Source organism: Ambystoma mexicanum, chromosome 3p, assembly GCF_040938575.1.
Source record: "Ambystoma mexicanum isolate Mex_15411 chromosome 3p, UKY_AmexF1_1, whole genome shotgun sequence".
Lineage (NCBI taxonomy): Eukaryota > Metazoa > Chordata > Amphibia > Caudata > Ambystomatidae > Ambystoma > Ambystoma mexicanum.
In genome coordinates, this window is record NC_090925.1 from 592691766 (window position 1) to 592709977 (window position 18212).

At 47.6% G+C, this 18212-nt stretch overlaps 1 protein-coding gene across 2 annotated transcripts in view; it reads left to right on the forward strand.

The window, feature by feature from the left end:
* Positions 1–18212, forward strand: part of LOC138580646 (potassium channel subfamily K member 9-like) — a 330334-nt gene that overhangs the window by 231842 nt on the left and 80280 nt on the right. Inside the window, exon 1 of one of the 2 annotated variants that reach the window (XM_069651347.1) lies at positions 12525–14898. The exons of the other annotated variant lie outside the window; for it this stretch is intronic. Coding sequence (XP_069507448.1) covers positions 14616–14898 — 283 coding nt within the window. The 5' untranslated portion in view covers positions 12525–14615. Of the gene's footprint in view, positions 1–12524; positions 14899–18212 lie in introns of those variants that run through there. 2 annotated transcript variants of the gene reach the window in all.

The window sequence follows — 18212 nt, forward strand, 5'->3', positions numbered from 1 at the left end:
TCTCGTCCTTACAGGAGAAATAGCCTATTCCTTAGTCTGTTTCTACTGCAGCTCATTATATTGTAGTCACGACTCTGCCCCTCAAATACCAATCCTTCCAGGAGCTATTCGGGTCTGATGCGCAGAAGGTATAACCACCTCACAGAGCCGACAACTGCGCGATTGATCTGCTGCCTGGGGCTACCATCCTGTTCAGTCGCATGTTCCCCCTTTCGCCTTCAGAGAAGACAGCTTTACATCGATATTTGGATGAACATCTACATAATGGTTTAATAGTGGAGTCCAAGTCCTCCAGAGGAGCTTCCTCTTTTTTATACCCAAGAAAGATTTGGATGAGCTTTTCCCTTGTTTGGATTATCGGGGATTTAACAAAGTCACCCTCAAGGACAAGTATACCCTACCATTGATTCCTGACATATTAGAGGCTGTCCAGTACGCAAAGATGTTCACAAAGCTGGATCTGTGTGGGGCGTACCATTTAATAAGGATAAAAGCCAGCAACGAATGAAAGACCACCTTCAGGACACCATATGGGCACTTCCAGTATCAAGATATGCCGTTCGGCTTGGCGAATGCCCCTGCGGTATTCCAGCACTACATGGATCACTTGTTTTCAGACATCCTGATGCACAGTGTAGTTGTCTACTTAGACAACAAACTTGTGTATTCTTCTACCCCTGAAGAACATGCAAAACATGTCCGGCATGTCCTAGAATGTCTCCAGGCACAACAGTTGCATGTGAAGTTGGACAAGTGTATGTTTGATGCCAATTCATTATCCTACCTGGGTTATACACTCTCTGCTCAAGGCATCGCAATGGATCCAAGAAAGACAAAAGCCCTACTGCAGATGCCAGCCCCTCGCTCTGTCAAGGAATTGCAGCGCGTTCTGGTTATGGCTAATTTCTATACAAAGTTCATCCCTCAGTTTTCACAGCGGGTGTTACCTCTCACTCGTCTCCTTCAGAAGTCTGTTCCCTACTTATGGAACGAATCCTGTCAGGAGGCATTTGAATTGCTGATGGTCCTTTTTACATCTGCTCCGGTGCTCAGACAACCCGATCATAAAAAAACCTGTATAGTGGAGACAGACGCCTCTGACGCCACCATGGGAGTAGTACTGAAACAACTTCAGAACTATGGGATGGAACACCCCCTGGCTTATTTCTCAAAAACCCTATCACCAGCCGAGCGTAACTATTCCGTTTTGGAAAAGGAACTGTTGGCAATCAAATTAGCTTGCTAGGAATGGAGGCATATGCTTCTTGGGGCTCCTTGGCCTACTGAAATTCAGACTGACCACAGCAGCCTTATGTCATTACAAAACCTGTAATGCCAAAACAGCCATCAAGCGCGGTGTGTCCACTTTTGCTCCCATTACTCCATGGTTCTTACATACCATCCAGGATATAAACATTTTATTGTGGATCTTCTCTCCAGAGAAGAGGGCACCTGCCCACAGATCAACCCTCACAACCCTCAAGGGGAAAGATGTTCCCCAATTCAGTTTTCATTCATGTCGTAAACACCTGGATAGAAGTACTGCAAGATGAAATACGTAGTCATCCACCAGAACCGAGACTGTCCACCCGTATAACACAAAAAGACAGATTTGGTTCCAGGATATACATTCCCACTTAGAGCGCCATTCTGGTGATCATCATAGTCGGGCACGACTCCCTCGTAGGCGGTCATCGAGGACAAAGGAGCACCATTGAATTGCTGCAATGGTATTTCTGGTGGCCTACACTAAGGCAAGATGTCACGTCCATCCTTGATGCTTGCTCTGTGTGTGCTCAGAGCAAGACCGAACCTCATTTTCCCACTGGTCATCTCTGCTCTCCTCTGTTACCCAGTTGAACCTGGCAAAGAATTTCCACTGACTCACTGATTTTATTGTTGAATTACCTGAATCCAAAGGGCACAACACCATCATGGTGACCGTAGATTGCTTCATTAAGCTTGCTCATTTTACCCCACTTAAGAAGATTCCTACAGCTGAAGAAATGAGTTCTGTATTCCTCACAGACTTTTTCCGCCTACACAGTTTGCCGAACTCAATCATATCTGTCTGTGGGGTACAATACACATCTCGTTTTTGGGGAGCATTGTGTAAACATCTGGGGAAAGCCAGGGCCATGTCCTCCGGTTACCATCCCGAGAGAAAGATTGAACCAAACGCTCAAGCGATATCTACGTTGTTTCTCTAATTATTTACAGGTCAATTGGTTGGAGCGGTTTCCATTGGCTGAGTTCTCATATAACAACTTGTTACATTCTGCGCTGGGTACAAGCCCTTTCTACTGTTCATATGGTTACCACCCTCACTGGATTCCAAACCTGCCCTCAATAATCACAGCTGTACCTTCGGTGGAAGTAAATGTCATAAATCTTCACGAAATCCAGCAAAAGACCTTGCAGGCACTGCAGGAAGCACAAGCATGAACAAAATACTATGCAGACCGTCGTAGAAGGCTCTCTATTGCCTTTCAGAAAGGTGATTGAGTTTGGTTATCAGCCCAGTATTTGCCACGAACAGTAGAACCCGGTAAGTTCTCCGCAAAATACTTTGGTCCCTTTGCAGTGCGCAAGGCCGTACACCCAGTGGCTTACAAACTTTGACTACCATCATCCTGGCATCGTATTCACCTGGTTTTTCACGTCTCCTTATTGAAACCATACGTGGGACAAGAAAAGAAAAGAGCAACCCCTGTTCTGCCCAACGCCGATGAAGAGTATGAAGTCAGGCAGATATGTGACGCACTGTATCATCGGGGAAGCCTCCAATATTTGGTTGATTGGGAGGGATTCTCTGCGGCAGAAAGATCCTGGGAGCCAGCATCCAATGTTCATGCTGAGAAGCTCATCAAGAAGTTTCATCTACAGAACCCGTGGAAACGGGTGGAGCCAGGCATGCGAGGGGGCATGATGTAATGACTCTGCATTACCAACAGAGCTTACGGCCACAATGGCAGCTTCACATGCTCTGGTTGCTGTGGCAATGTTTGGGCTGGAGAGCCCAATCCAAGATGGCTGCTCGCCGTGATCCGGTGCGCGCGTCACCACATTTGCGTGGCTCTCGACGCAGCGTTCCTGGTTAAACAAGTATCAGGAAGTAACGGGTGAGCCTTGTGTTGCAACTGTGCTTCTTTCATTGCGGAACGCTAGTAAGCTCTCTTTACCCTTATTGTGACCCTCTTTCTCTCCTTCCTGCCTTTGCTGCCCTCTCACTCCTCATGTATGTTTCCTGCAGTATTCCTGGTTCCCTTGCTTCGCTTGAAACTTCAGTTGTGCTGCCTTTTCCTTTCTACCTCACTGCTTTTGTGCTCTGTCTTTCCTCGCGGAGTTCTAGACTTCACTGGCTCCCGCTCTCGTGGATGCCCGCTACCGTGGCTTCTCTGTAAAACGCTGTGACTGCAACTTGGTTCCCTCACCTTTCACCACCTTTTTGGAACCGTTCCTTTGCCTCTCTGCCAAGTCAAGTCCTGTGATAAGAAACCACAATACCTATTGGACTTCAGGATTTCCCTCTATTCTGAGAGGGTTTTTTCCCTTTTGAGACCCTGCTCTACGGGTGGCCCCCGTACCCCTCAGTTTCCTCTGGGTCGGCGCGGTTGCGGCTGGAATGATTGGCCTTATCTCTTGTCCCCAAAAGAATGAAGAATTAAGAAAGAAGACCCCAATCCTGGAACCAAGCCTAAAAAGGTAAGACCCAAACCTGACACAAGGAGAATGAGAACAGCAGGAGAGTTGGAGTCGAGAGTTGCAAGCAGTTTTTCATGGCTGTTCGGGAGAGCATTTTGCATGCCTCTGGTTGCTCAAAATCCAGATTAATGGTCATGAAGATACCAACTTGTCCAGGAGTTTCCCAAGAAATGGGGTATTAGAGATTGGGCAATCGTTGGCCGGACAGGAGAGGTCGACTGAAGGCTTTTTTTTAGGAGGAGTTGTACAAGAATGTACTTGAGAGAAAGAGGGAAAGAGCCAAATGCTAAGGTGTGGTTACGGAAGTAAGCTAGATCCGGAGCGAGAGAGGAGGTGTTGTCCTTAATGGGAGACACATGTTTGGATGAGACCTTCATTGAGCGGACCACTCTAGAAACCTCATGCATTGTGATAAGTGAAAAGGAGCAGAGAGTGGGTTGATGTGGAAGAGTAGCCAAGGGGGGCAGTGGAGCAGGAAGAGGAGAAGAAGAAGGGGAGAGGAGAGAGAGGTCCAAATGGCTTGAGTTTTAGAGGTGAAATGTGTGGCCGGTGCAGAAAAGAAGAGACAATGTGGAAACTGCTGATGGGTTGGCTAGTTCATTGCAGATTTTGAAAAGTTCAGCCATGTAGTTAGTAGCTCCAGAGATGTGAGCATGGATGTGGGACGTCTTCTTTGAGTGGATAGAGAGACGGTATTGCCTTTGGAGAAGGCGGCAGGCCAGTTTGTCAGAGAATGAGCCAGAGGTCTGCCACTTCCATTCAGCGTCTCTGCGCTTGCATTTCAGAGAGGCTAGATCAGAGTTGAACCAGCTGTTCCACTTGGAAGCAGGTTTCAGGGGGATCCCCCTGACAGGGGAAAGAGTGTTAGAGATAGCAAGATGAAGATTGGCAAAGACAGATCAGTGGGAGAGTCAATAGCGGGGCAGGAGGGGAGATGAAGGTGGAGTCTGACACTTGTTTCATCAGCCGGATGACAGTGAAGGAGGCTGGCAGTGCTGGGGGTGGCTCAGTCAGAGGGCCGAGAGGTCCCAGGTGGGAAGAGAGGAGAGTGTGGACTGACCAGGAGAGAGTAGTGGTAAGAGGTTTGGACATAGGAAGATCAGAGGAGATGAAGGCATTAGAGTATGTGTAGGGCCGAGTGGGTAGGGCCGGAAAGGAGAATAGTGAGGGAAAGAGAGGTACAGAGATCATAGAAGAGTGAGGAGGCAGAGGCAGTAGACAGAAGGTGGATGTTGAAGTCTCCAAGGAGGAGGAGTTTAGAGCTATAAGTCAGGAGAGAGGAGGTGAAATCCACCCATTCCGAGAGGAAGAGTGAGATGGGACTGGAGGGCCTTTAGATAGTGGCATGGGTGAGAGAGAGTAGGAGAGACACCAAGTTTCTGGGTTCTCTCTCTCAGCTGGATTCTGGCAACCTAGGATCTCTCTCCCACCTAGATTCTCTGTCCTTCTGATTTCTTTCTCCTTATATACATAAGTGGTCTGGCAATTTGCTCCAGGTGTAAGTCCTTTGCCTGACACCAATTAGTGGGACTTGCCCGACTTGTATACTTATGTTTCATAACCCTCTTCCTTGTCTCAGTACTAGAGTGGTAATGTAACATCTGAGTGTGTACTGCTCCTAGTCACCTCTTCCTCGTCCCAGTACTAAAGTGGGTTAGAAATTAGGGGAAATGCTTTACTATAGCCTACAGAGGCCAGAGGAGGGTATCGTTGGTTATCAGAAGTGAAAGGGAGATACCATGTCTCGCTTTTGAACCTCCTCTTCTTCACCGTCTTCCTGGTACCTCTATATTGATAATATTTTCTAGTGATTTCCTGATCAGTGGGACAGGGATAACAATATCCCATGAATACATCTGGGATCAAGGGTTCCTCCTGGAATGGAAATGAGGGATATCGTGTCTCACCCAAGGACACCTCATCCCCAAACCCCAAGGACCCTCTACTCAGGTGATCCTCCCTCGCTTCTCCACCCCCAGCGACAGGATCCAAAAGTGATGGCCTTTCCCTGGCCATTTGAGAAGAGGGCCCAAGGGGAGTAGATGTGAGGATGCCCTCAGGTTTCTCACATATCCTTCCCCTATAGAAATGGCCTCCCACAGAAGGGACCTATGTTGTCAGGTTCTCAGGGGGTGGCTCATGTTGTACTCTTTTATGGATCACAGTCCAATCCCAAACAGAATGGTTTAGTTCAAATGGGTCTTCCTGACAAGTGTTAGATGGTGAAAAGGAGGTCGGGTTTGTATTGAATTCTTGTGGTAACAATGAAAAATTGGGAAAGTCGGTTCTGATAATGGTTTCCTCTGAGAAAACCCTAGGATAATGGTAAAAGGAAAATTGGAAGTTATTTCTTTCCCTTGAATTGGGACAGCTGCTTTGGGAGTAGGTTTCTTGACCTCATGGACACATATTATTTTCACTCAGGAAGCCTCTCTTAATTTTTTGGATGGTATTATGTCAGCTCTGACTACGGTCTGCATGCTGCCAGAATACACTAGGGCCTGCACTGGGACTCTGTTAACCACAGCTGATTCATAGGTGGACTTAGAAGATGGTCTCCCCAAAAAAATAACCTTGAACCTCTACCTCTTCATTATGTTCTGGACGGTCCCAATCTTCCCCCACTATACACCCAATTTCCATGGGTTCCTCTCTTCTACTCTGTGGGCATTTCTGGCCAATTGTCTGGGTTCTTTACAAGAAAAGCACGTTGGAATTATGGATTCCGTTGTTTCCAGCTCTTCCCTCTTCATTTCCTCCCTTGGTCTGAGTTCTGATATTCTCTCTGTCCTACCCTTGTCCCCACTATGTGAATCCCAAAATCAAGGGGGGGAATCAACTCTCTCTGTATGAGTAAAAGTTGGTTTAAGAGGCCCTTTACTCTCTTTTTTATCTTCAGGTCGATGCACGGAATGAAAATACTTATTTGCATCAGAGAGGTTTTGGGCTGTCTCAATGGCTAGTGAAAGAGTGGGTTTATTTAATTGCAAAACTGCCCTTTGCAATGCGCGAGGAAGAGAATTGACAAATTGTTCCAAACTTAAGGTTTCTAAAACCTCAGGCAAGGTTTATCTCCCTACCATAGTGAAAGAGTATTCTTAACCCGTTCTCCTAGCTCAAATGGTGTTTCTCTGTGACACAATCTCAGAATCCTACATTTTTGGCAGTAATAGTTGCTGGTTTGACCCACCCGTAGTAGGAGCCCTTCTTTAATATTAGTAAAAGTGGTGGTACCTGGGTGGTTTAAAAGTTCATAGGGTGTCTGTAATTCACCTCTCAAAAGGGGCCCTAAATTACAGATTTTTAACTCGTCTCCCCCATCGGAATTGTGCTGCAAGCCTCTCAAAGTTTAGAAAAAAAGTTACTCATATAATTTCCATCTTTGTAAGGTGGCAGGACATCCAGAGGGATATTTGGCTTTTCTTGGACGGCTATTAGTCATTCCAACCCAGTGTGCAACCATTGTTCCGCCTCAATCTGGTGTTTGGCTGATTGTGTTAAGAGTTGTTATGTTATGTTATGTTGCCTTATACCGCACACCGCTACCACCCAGGGGCTGTCTCCAGGTGCTCACTTTTTCTAAGGATGCCATTGTTTCGGGAGAAGACCGGGTATTGCTTAAACCTTTGTCAGATTCAGGTACCAAAATTAATTCTGAGTCCTCAGTAGTATCAGAGTGTACCTCGATTTCAACTTCTCTTTTGGGACTGGAGCTCTTTTCCCTTACTGACTCAGGGGAAGAATGAGAGGGAAGGCTAGAGGAAGACCCTGGTTCGTGATAAGTAGGACTTAGAGCACCGGGTTGGATGAAAACACGAGGCTCTCTAATTGCCAAGAATATTTTATAGTCGTGTTTCAAATGATATGTAGTTAAGGGAAGGGGAGTCCAGGAGGAGCTCCGACCTAAAATGCAGATCCTGACGACTAACTGGAATTTGTAACTGTTGGGCAATTAATATTTTTATTTCTACAATACGCTCACGGCCAAGAACTTTGAGACTTCCATCCTTCCCTACTGTTCGTTGAACTATCAACCACATGTGGGTCCCTCAGTTTATATCAATTGAGTGTATCCCTCTCTAAGACCATTTGTGAAGACATGATGAAGCAAGACACAGAAATCAGATTCAAAGCTCAAAAAAATACTTTTATTAACTTAAATGTCAGGATGGGAGAAGGGCTAACTTGCCCTAACCTAAGGTGGGATTTCCCTACCTAAAGAAACTAATGCTCGTCTGTGTCCTTGAATTCAACCTAAAAATCTGTCTGTGTCCACAACCTATGCTTGCCCTCACATCTAAAGATCCATATAGTGTTCAGCAACCACAAAAACTGTGTTCAAAATAAAAATCTGAGCTTCTTCCAGCTCCTCGGCTCGTAGTATAGCCCTTCTTTAAGTCCAAAGATCCTTATCAAACCAAAACCCAGAGATCCTTTCCCTAAAGGTAACACAGTTTCAACAAGGATCTTGGGGTTACTTTCCACAAGTTCAACATAGTTTGAAAATACAGACTTGAGGTTCACTTCCCCAAGTTTAACACAGTTCCAAAATGATATTCAGTTCTCTTGGTTTCCAGTAAGCTTTCCACATCAACTTTGCAGTTCAAATAGGGCTTTCCGTTCTAGGCGCAATTATTGGACTATATGGTCCACCCATCATAGGTTATGCAACTGAAAACCCTTGGCGCTGCATTATAGTCACTGGTTCTCTTTAAAGTTCCTTGTAGGCACCAGCTCCCTCTTTATACCTGCACCATTTAGCTATTGGCAGCACTTTCCTCTTTGGTAGCCTTCTAGACTCTGCCTCCACGTGTCTTTAACAACATTCACTTTGGGGAGACTTTTTTTGTGTCCTCAACACACTTTCACACTTTGCAATAGCCTTGTAATCCTTGTATTTCTTACTTGGTATAAAAAAAAACTGGTTACTGGCTCTCCTTTAATTATTATTCTCACAATGTTCATTGACTTTTTGATTCTACTTTAATTATTGTCAGAATTGTATTTCACTTTCCTTTCATTCAGCCAATAGGTGTCCCATGCTTCACACAACTTTACTTCAGTTCGGTATTAAAAAATTGAACGTAACATTCAGCTGCTTGTTCGGGTTTCATAAAACTCTCCTTTGATATCTTGACCGAGCAAACATTTGCCTTTCTTCAATCGGCATCCTCGCATGCCTAAACCGAAGCCCCTGGACTGCTCCGTTGTGACTTTCCCTCACCTTCACTCACCGGTATCCAGCAACTCTTCTGTGTGTCTTTGGTTCTCTCCTTAGCGTTAGCTCGCTCTCTGTCATCCCAGCTCACCTTATTCGAACCTTCCTGCTGTACGCTGTTGCTCCCTGGAGTCGTCTGTGTCACCCAGCTCCACTCTGAGACACGCAGCCTCGTACCTTGTAGGACTCCAACCCTTCTCACAGACCGGTTGGTCTGCGCCGTCTCTCTGCCTTTGCTGCAATACTCTGCACCCTTTTCACCTAGCAGGCTCTTTTCTCCACATAGGACAAGGCCTCCTGCGTGCTGGGCTCTCTTTCCCAGCTGGACTTCGGCAACCTGGGTTCTCTCTCCCAGCTGGATTCCAGCAACCTGGGTTCTCTCTCCCAGTTGGATTCTCTGTCCTTCTGATTTCTTTCTAATTATATACACATGTGGCCTGGCAACTGGCTCCAGGTGTAAATCCTTTGCTTGACTCCAATTAGTGAGACTTGCCTGACTTGTATACTGATTTTCACAGCCCTCTTCTTCCTCCCAGTACTAAAGTGGGTTAGACATGGGTACATGAGGGGACATGCTTTACTATAGCTTATAAAGGCCAGAGGACGGTAGGGTTGGTTCTTAGAAGTAACCGGGGGATACCATGTCTCGCCTTTGAACCCCTTCTTCTTCATCCTCTTCCTGGTGCCTCTATATTTAAAATATTTTCTAGTGTTTTCCTGGTCAGTGGGATGGGCATAACAATATCCCATGAATATGGCATTTATCTGTAAATTACAAAAATGTTCCATGTAGGGTCTTTTTGAGGAAAAAAGCTGTAATGTTAAAAAATGCAATTGATCAAAGGTGTGTACCTCTTCACTTCACTTCAATCACAGAACTCACCTAGCCTATCCGGGCAGGGGCAGGCCCTTGGTAGGAGGAAGAGAGAATGATCCTCCAATGGGAGAGTTAGCACCAATAAACTGGCCCCTTCTAATTGTAATAATTGGGTGGGGGTGGCTTATACATTCAAAAGCACATGTTCTATGCAGGAGAAAAGCTGCCTAAAAAACATCTTTCAGGGAGAGCAGCCAAAGATCTTCCAGGACTTGCCTTTAATCCAGCTGGGGCTATCCTGAGACAGATGCCTGACATCTTGGGTGGAGAGGCCTCAACATGGACAGGCCTTACATTTTGCCTGGGAGAGAGAAACTGGGGGAAGCCAACAGCTGACTAGGCCCTGATCCTTAAGGAGAAGCCAGATGATGGATGAAAGCTGGTGAGGATTTCTGACTGAAGTGACCAGTCCTTATGCTGTCCAAAGAGGAGCCTGGCTGTCTTCCGAGAGCTCCCCAAAAAAGAGGTCCGTGTAAGCAGAACTGATCCATTTGAAACCAAGTGTGTGACGAATCCCCCTGCTTTAATAGCTTCCCTTCATAGTGGGGGAGGGGCCAAATTGTGTAAACCCTTAGCATATTTGACTGTATATTAATTTATTTAGCTCCCAATTCGATTTACGGAAGGGGAGCTTGGAAGAGTTTGAAACTTTCACCCTCTCTCCTAGCGAGAATAATGTTATAGTCACATAAATTAATTGGGGTGCGCTGGCCACAAAAAAAAAAACTAAATGTTTGATTGTCACCATTCCCAAACCTTGCCTTTAAAACACATTTCCTAACTTGCTTTTAATTAAAAGGTATACATATCCTAAAACAAAAATACCAATTGTCATCACTGCTTAAAAATTGTATTGCCCTTTACCTCAAACGAAATTCCTAAACTGTCCCCACTCCCTAGATCTGGCTTTTAAACAGAGGGGTGCTGCATATCACTGATGCCTGGGTCTTTGGTGCTGTGTGGAGAGGTGCTTTGCAAAGTGAAACCAGTGTAATTTCCATTTAACAATATACATTCTCTAATGAGAGTATGTGACCCTGCTAGCAGAACGATTTTAGATTGTTTAGGGATGAAAAGGAAACTGGGTGCTATTTGCCACATGCATTCGTCCAAATCTGTGCTTCCAACACTGCAAGCATTTTCCAGCGGGCAGGGAAATTAAACTAACAAACGTTGCTGAAAGATTGCTTTGAAAATTGAGATGCATATGTGATTATATAAACCCTTCTCAAGAAGTGCTGATGTTTATGCTCTATTCATGTTAGAAAGTATTATTTAATTTGACAAAAGGGGTTTGTGGGACAAGATGGTTGAACCGATTATTTAGACTGTGTTCCATGTTTGTGAGACAAAAGTAAAATGCAGAAAAAGTGTGTTTAAAAGTAGCATCCTAAAAAATGTGTTTTGTTATTGAAGCTTTATTTTCTGCCACAGAGAAGATGGCGTGTGTAATCGATTAAAGTCATTATTCATTGAGCTATAATTTAAATAAATATATATTCTTTCGGTATCCCGGCCTGGTTCTTGGTTCACTGTTGGCACAGGGGGAGATTTACGTGGCTCTATATGTCTCGTCAATAGGGCTAGCGCTAAAAACGTAAACACATTATTGTGGGGCACCTTGATTTGTGGGAGGAACTCCCAGGTTTAAGGGTGGTCTCTCGATATATCGTCACAAGGTGCCAATTTAACGTGGACTGATTTACGAGAACAACTCATCAAGGCAAATGACCACCTATTAACCAAACTAAAATGTAAGATCGGCAAAGCCTGAGAGCTATCATTGCTTGCTGAGTGCTGGGCCTGTAAACCATTTGCAGTATGAGGATGGTCTGCTGCAAGAGGTGTATCGCCTGAGAGACGGCTCTGCTGTCTAAAGTCGGTTCTTGCCAGGGCTGTGCAGCCAGGCAAATGCTTTGCTGTGTGCAAGATGAAGGTGACCCGAGAGAAAGCACTGCTGTCTAAGACATGGCCCTGGGCGTTTTTTTCAATGGACACGATCAGCCCCTGGCCGGCTAAAGTCCTGCCACTTTCACCTTTGAGACAGAAAGCAGCACCCTGCTGTGAAGCCCAGCCTGGGGCCTCAAGAGCCTGCTGGGAGAGGGGATTTATATTTAAACGAGCATTAACGTGGCAGCAGCAAACGCACAGATGGCAAAAGCCTGTCCAGGCCATATCAATGTACCCCCCAAGATTAAGCCAAAGGCTTACCCACTGGGCTCAGGTTTTAGATGGCCCACACCTCCAATGATTAGCACTAGGAAAATAAATAGTGTGTGAATTGGGGTGAAAGATACATCCAATGGGCCACATGAAGGCATAATTGCTTCCCAGACTCCTGGGCTCAGAGAAAGGGGGGGGGGTCGATATCCCAATGGGTTAATGGCCATTCGCACGACCTGCTTTCAAAACTGTCATCCAGCTTCCTCCCCCGCCCACTAAAAACAATGTCATTTGGCTCTGCCCCTGTGTATGTGCAGCCTGGTGGACATGGCACCCCGGTTTGTGTGGGTGTCTGTCACTGGGACAGGTGGAGGGTTTGCCTGTTGGTGTTGGGGCAGATAAGAGAGGCAGTGACAGTAAAGAAGGCGGCTGGAGCTCAAAGAAGCATGGGGTTGCTAGGCTACACGTGAGGTGCTCTATGGGTGAAGAATTAGGAAGCGTGCACAGGCCTGCTCTCTTTCAATAGGGAAAGACACGCAGTGCTGTCTGCATCATTGCCCTGCGCTGCTGTTACCCTGCTTCCCGCTGGTCTTTCTTTCTGTGCGCCTCCAAGACACATCCTTTGATCTCACTGCGAGTCCCTCCTGCCGACCTCGCGCCCTGGCCTCACGCAAACTGTGCTGGTGGCCTCGCGCAAACTGCGCTGGTGGCCTCACTTATTATCATGCCTTCGGAATCTGGACTTTAGCAAGAACATCAGCCCTGCGTTTCTTCTTTTAGCCACGAGCACAAACCAAGTCACCCCCTCCGCACCCACCACCACCAACCTCGGCTCCCCGTCTGCAGAAAGCCTCCAACTGGTCTCCTTGGCAACTGGGATGCCCCTCCCCTTGGCCTCGGCTATTATTTCATAGCATCTCTTGCGATATTGGCGAAAGCTTGCGCTCTTTCTCCTGCGACACTCCGGCTCGTCTCTGTAGCCCAGAGCACCGGCGCTGCACGGAGAGCTTTCCCGGCGGCAGAGCAGAAGGCTGGGCGGCTGGAAACCACTACCCCCATCATCCCCCACAGGGACGAGGGCTTCGGCAGCTCAGGGAACAGTCAGTGCTGTGGCAGCCGCTTCAGGGACCGGCGGCGCGGGACGCTGCCAAGTCAGCCCCTCAAGTATCCCCTCCGCCAGAGCGAGACCCTACGTGGAGCAGCCGCCCCAGGACACTGAACCCAGTCCCCCCTCGGCGATTCACTCCAGAAACTGCACGCACTGGATTTGACTGCTCTACAACGTGTCGCACCGGCAACAGGTTCTGCTCGGCACCTTCCCCTGGAGTTCCTAGACGGCAGGCACCCCGCGTGCCCTCACCTGGGTCCACTGATGTAATATAATGCCCGGCCCTGCTGGCTCGAGCGTCTGCTGTCCCTGGGACTTTTGCACCTGTTTCTTTCCTTTCCACCGCTGGTCACTGTGTACAGAAGCTCTGCTGAGCCGGCGCCAGCCCTAGATGTCGGCCCAGCCGGGTATTGGTGGCGCTCGGCGTGTAGCCATGTGTGGTACTGATAGACTGATCCGGGGACCCCGGGTGCCACTGGGGTTGCACCTCTCTAAGTCGTAGTAGTAGTACTGCCAACATAGTCCTCGTGGGCGTGTGGCCACGAGTCATTGTCCCTGCTGCTGACACTACCAGGCAAGAAGATGCCAGGTCCTGCCTCTGCCAGAGTGAAAACTTCTATCCAATATCAAAGAGGTGCGAGCTACTGTCTCGCCCATCTAGGTTTGCTGGTCCTGCCTCTTCTAGGGGGAGAGATCTGGCCTCTGCCACACTGAAGTGAAGTGGTCTTTCTGTGCCATGGTAGGGGCAATGCCCCTTCTATATGGTAGAGAGTCTTCAACTGGAGTAGCAGCTTCTGCCTCTGATAGGGTGAGAGGTCCTGTTTCTGCTAGCGCCAGAGTTTTCGCCTTTGCTAGGATGAATTCTCCTACCTATGCAGGGGTGACGACTCATCCCCCGCCTCTGCCAGTGAGAGTTGTCGTCCGTCTGCCAGAGTGAGAGTTTCTAACTTTGTCAAGGTGAGAGCTTCTTACTCTGCCAGAGTGTGACATCCTTCCATTGAGACAGTGAGCAGCCCCTTCTCTGCTGGAGTGAGTGCTCATGCCTTTCACACATTGACAGATTTACTCTGCTAGTGTGACAGGCTCTGCCTCTCTTAGTGACCTTTTAGGGCCCAATGCTAGTTAGGGGTGTTGTCTCTGTTATGGTCGAGTGGTCTTGCCTCTGCGAGGGTGAGGGGTCCTGTCTCTGCTCGGATGTAAGATCCCGCCTCTGCAAGGGCCCTCTGCTAGAGTGAGAGGTTTGTCTCTGCTAGGGTGAGAGGTCTGGACTCTGCTAGGGTGAGAGGTACTGCCTCTGATGGGGGGGTGTCCTGCCTCTGCTAGGGTGAGGTGTCTTGCCCCTGCTAGAGTGAGAGGCTTGTCTCTGCTAGGGTGAGAGGTCCTGACTCGGCTAGGGTGAGAGGTCCTGCCTCATCTATGTTGAGCCGGCCTGTGTTTGCTCGGGTTCGAGGTCCCGCTAGGCAGTCCTGCACAAGTGAGAGCTCCAGCCTCTATTCCTGCGCCTGATGGCACCCCCACCCCTCTGATGACCCCCGCTATCAAGCATGAAGAAGCAGAACATCCGGACCCTGTCCCTCATCCTCTGCATGTTCTCCTACCTGCTGGTGGGCGCCGCCGTCTTTGATGCCCTAGAGTCCGAGTCCGAGACCTCACGCAAGAGGGTTCTGGAGCAGAAGCAGGGTGCCCTGAAGAGGAAATACCGCTTTACCGAGGAGGACTATGGGGAGATCCAGCGGGTGGTCCTGCAGTCCGAGCCACACCGCTCTGGGAAACAGTGGAGGTTTGCAGGGTCCTTCTACTTCGCCATAACTGTCATCACAACCATAGGTAAGTCCTTGTGTTCCTGCGGGGAGGGGGGGCAAGGCTTAGGAGCTTGCTTGAGGATCTGATCTGCACACACTATTTGCTGAGGACCATTCCGGAGGCATGTGAAGTGTTTTAAGTGGTACAGGCCATCAATGGGGTGCCTCAACAAATGACAACCAATATTTGGGGGCGGTGTCTGGGACGTGTCTGGGGCACCATACAAATCGCAGGTAGCAAAGGAGCCTTTAAAATGGCTTCTGGCCTATGTAACCAAGGGAGTGGCCTAGCAGACATGGTATGGTCTCCATGCATGGCAGAGAGGCACAGCTCCACCTCACTGATGAGGCCCAACAATGCTGAAACACGTGTATGGGGTCCATTTTAAAAGGTGTGCTAAATATAATCAATCAGCAGTCAAAAATAGACTAAAATAACAATATTGAAATATAAAAACTAAATGAAATTTAAAAAAAAGATCAATCCAGCTTTCAGGCCTTTGGTTCTTATGAAAGATGTCCATGACTAATATATATATATATATATTCGTTTTATTTAAGGAATTGTAATGCCAAGATTTCAATACAAAAATATATATTTTTAAATGAAGCAATGCATTATATATATATTATTTTCTCCCTTGAGAATAATAAAATAAAAAAATCTAACTGCAAAGGTATAATATGAAGCAGACACTGTGATTAGGAGCATTATTGTCACATATCCTTTTTGATTGGCCTTTAGCGTGTGGGGAAGTGAGATCAGGGAGGTTGCGACAGCAAGCCTTGGCTGGATCCCCACTGAACAACATTGTTTGGATGCAGACGGAGCGGAGTCCGGGCTAGCCCCTGCCCATTTGAGGCTCTGGACGCCTCTCAATGAGAACTTTTAAAAGGAACAGGCACACTCTCGTCCCTTTTGGAGCACCTTTAGCAGGTCAGTGGCTTTCAATGCTGTGCCTTCCCCTTCCTTTCTCTGCCAGGAATCAGCTCTACAACTCTTCAGCAATACTTAACTGCTTGCGCACAGTCGTGCACGCAACACCTGTGGGCAATGTTATGTATTCGTTGGCTTTGTACACGCACTGCACACAACTACACATTGACTTCAGGGTGCAAAGCAGAAGACATAATTGCCAATAGCGGATAGAAAGAATGGGAGAAGTGAGGAGATAGAAATCTGCACCCGCATTCCAAGGTGTCTTCCTGGGGGATTTCAACATGGAGATAGCCTTTCTGAGTCAGTATAGGGGACACTTCTTGAGGCACACCCCGGAATTATACACTGTTCCTGGTCTCAGTGCCGGCTCAAGGTGCGCTCAGAGGGTGCAGCCGCACAAGGGCGCACCCACAGTACAGGGTGCATTGCCGCCAGCTCAGTGTCATGTAAACAGCGCCTATTTTTGAATCACGTCCTGATTCTTTAATAGGCGCTGTTTACATGACACTGAGCTGGCGGCAAGGTGCCCTTTACAAGAACAATAGGGGGCTCAGTTCTATTGACTTAGCCCCCTGATGTTCTACATTTGTGTGGTGGGCGGGGAGTGGGGGGGCGCACACATTTCAGACAGGGCGCTGGCAGACCTGGGGCCTGCACTGGCTGGTCTTCAGGAGGTCCTCCTTCATGACAGTTTTGAATTTCCCTGAGGTTTTTGGGGTTTTTGGTTGCTCAGAGTTCTGTGTCTTCCGCCTTCAGAGGTCTGCGTTGATTGGTCCACTCGTAGCCTCCTGGTGGGCGGCGGCATGGCACTGTGTGGTTCCCAACATAAGCAGGATCCTTGCTCGAGAAGATCTGGTGGGTCAAGCATGAGACTTCTCGGGGAATGCTTTCAAGCCATTGAGGACATGTGAGTGCTGGTGATGTGTTGCCACTCTTCTTTAGGCCAAGCCTGAGCTTGGCTGCTCGATTTATCAGTTGCACCTGCTTTAATATATATTTGGGAAGGCCCAGCCAGAGAAAGCTGCAGTATTCTAGCATACATAGAACAAGTCATTGGATAACGTCCACCAGTACCTAGGAGAGGGAATGTTTTTTCTGCTTGTGGAGCTGAAGGTGGTCTGTTTTGGTAGTTCAATTGATCATGGCAGAGAAAGAGATTGTCAAATCAAACCCATTACTCCGGTGCTTTGCATTGTTGGTAGGCGTGCGTGGGGATCCCAGATGGTGGCCAGTTGAATGGGATGTCAAGGTTAAGTGTTGGACACAGGTTCATAGTATCCGTTTTCCCAGCCTTGCGACAGAGTTGGGGAAGGACTCAGCTGACAGACATCAACAAGTGCTGGAAATGGAAAACATTTATTGGGGGAACTGTCACTTCTTAGGAGGGGCGGGGCTTTGTAAAGGAGGGGCGGGGGGGGCAAGGGGCGTGGCTCCCGGCCAGATTGCTCAACACAGTATCTCTATATAGAACCCAATCCTGGCAATTTGCATGAAAGGAAAGAGCATTATGGGAACAAAATAATGTCTTATAGTGATTCATTAAGAAAACCTTTTAAGTAAATAACGGACTCTTCTGTTTTGATTGGACGCAATATTCACCCTAATAAAGAGTTTTCTGTAAAATGCAGGACATATATACCAGTTTGAACAGCTGCAAAACTGTATGTGAGGCTTCAGGGGTTTGTGCGTGTGTGTTCTGAACCCTCGTAAAGAGCAGACTGCTTTCAGAAGAAAGCGTGGGCTCCGGGAGGCCTGCCCCGTCTTATTCCTGCCCATTTCCAGCACTGACAATAATAATAAAATCATGTGCAGGCACACCCTACCCCCAAAAGAGTCCCAAGTCCTTCCTTCTCCACTTGTGAAACCTCTTCATTGTATCCCTCAGGCTCGGACCGGCCTATCGGGTCACAGGGGAATGCCCAAACAAAAACACAAAATGCTAGTGTGGGCCAGTTTTGTTGGTCAAAGTGGACCAATTGTTTGGCCCATGTGGCCCAGTTTGATAAGTTACTTCACCCTGCAGCTTGTAGTTTTCGGCAGTGTTCCTGAATACATATTCTTTAAAATGCAAAATGTGCATGACAGTTTATCAAAACCTCCCCCTTGTGTACTATTAAAACAGTCTGACGCAGAAGAAATAACAATAATTATTCACATCAATATAGCGTGCCTAACACTCAGGCATCTGAGCATTATTACTACCCACAGGGTGTGGTGCTCGTTTGTCAAGCTTTGGATGGATGAGTTTGGCGCTGCTGGGATTCAAACCTGTGTTGGCAGGCTGTGCACCGGCGTTAAAGAGAGCACTGTACTCCCTGTGCTATCTCACCGACAATGACAGAATTGCCATTTGCAACTGTGGGCCATTTTTTTCATTGGTTCCCGAGACAACGTTATGC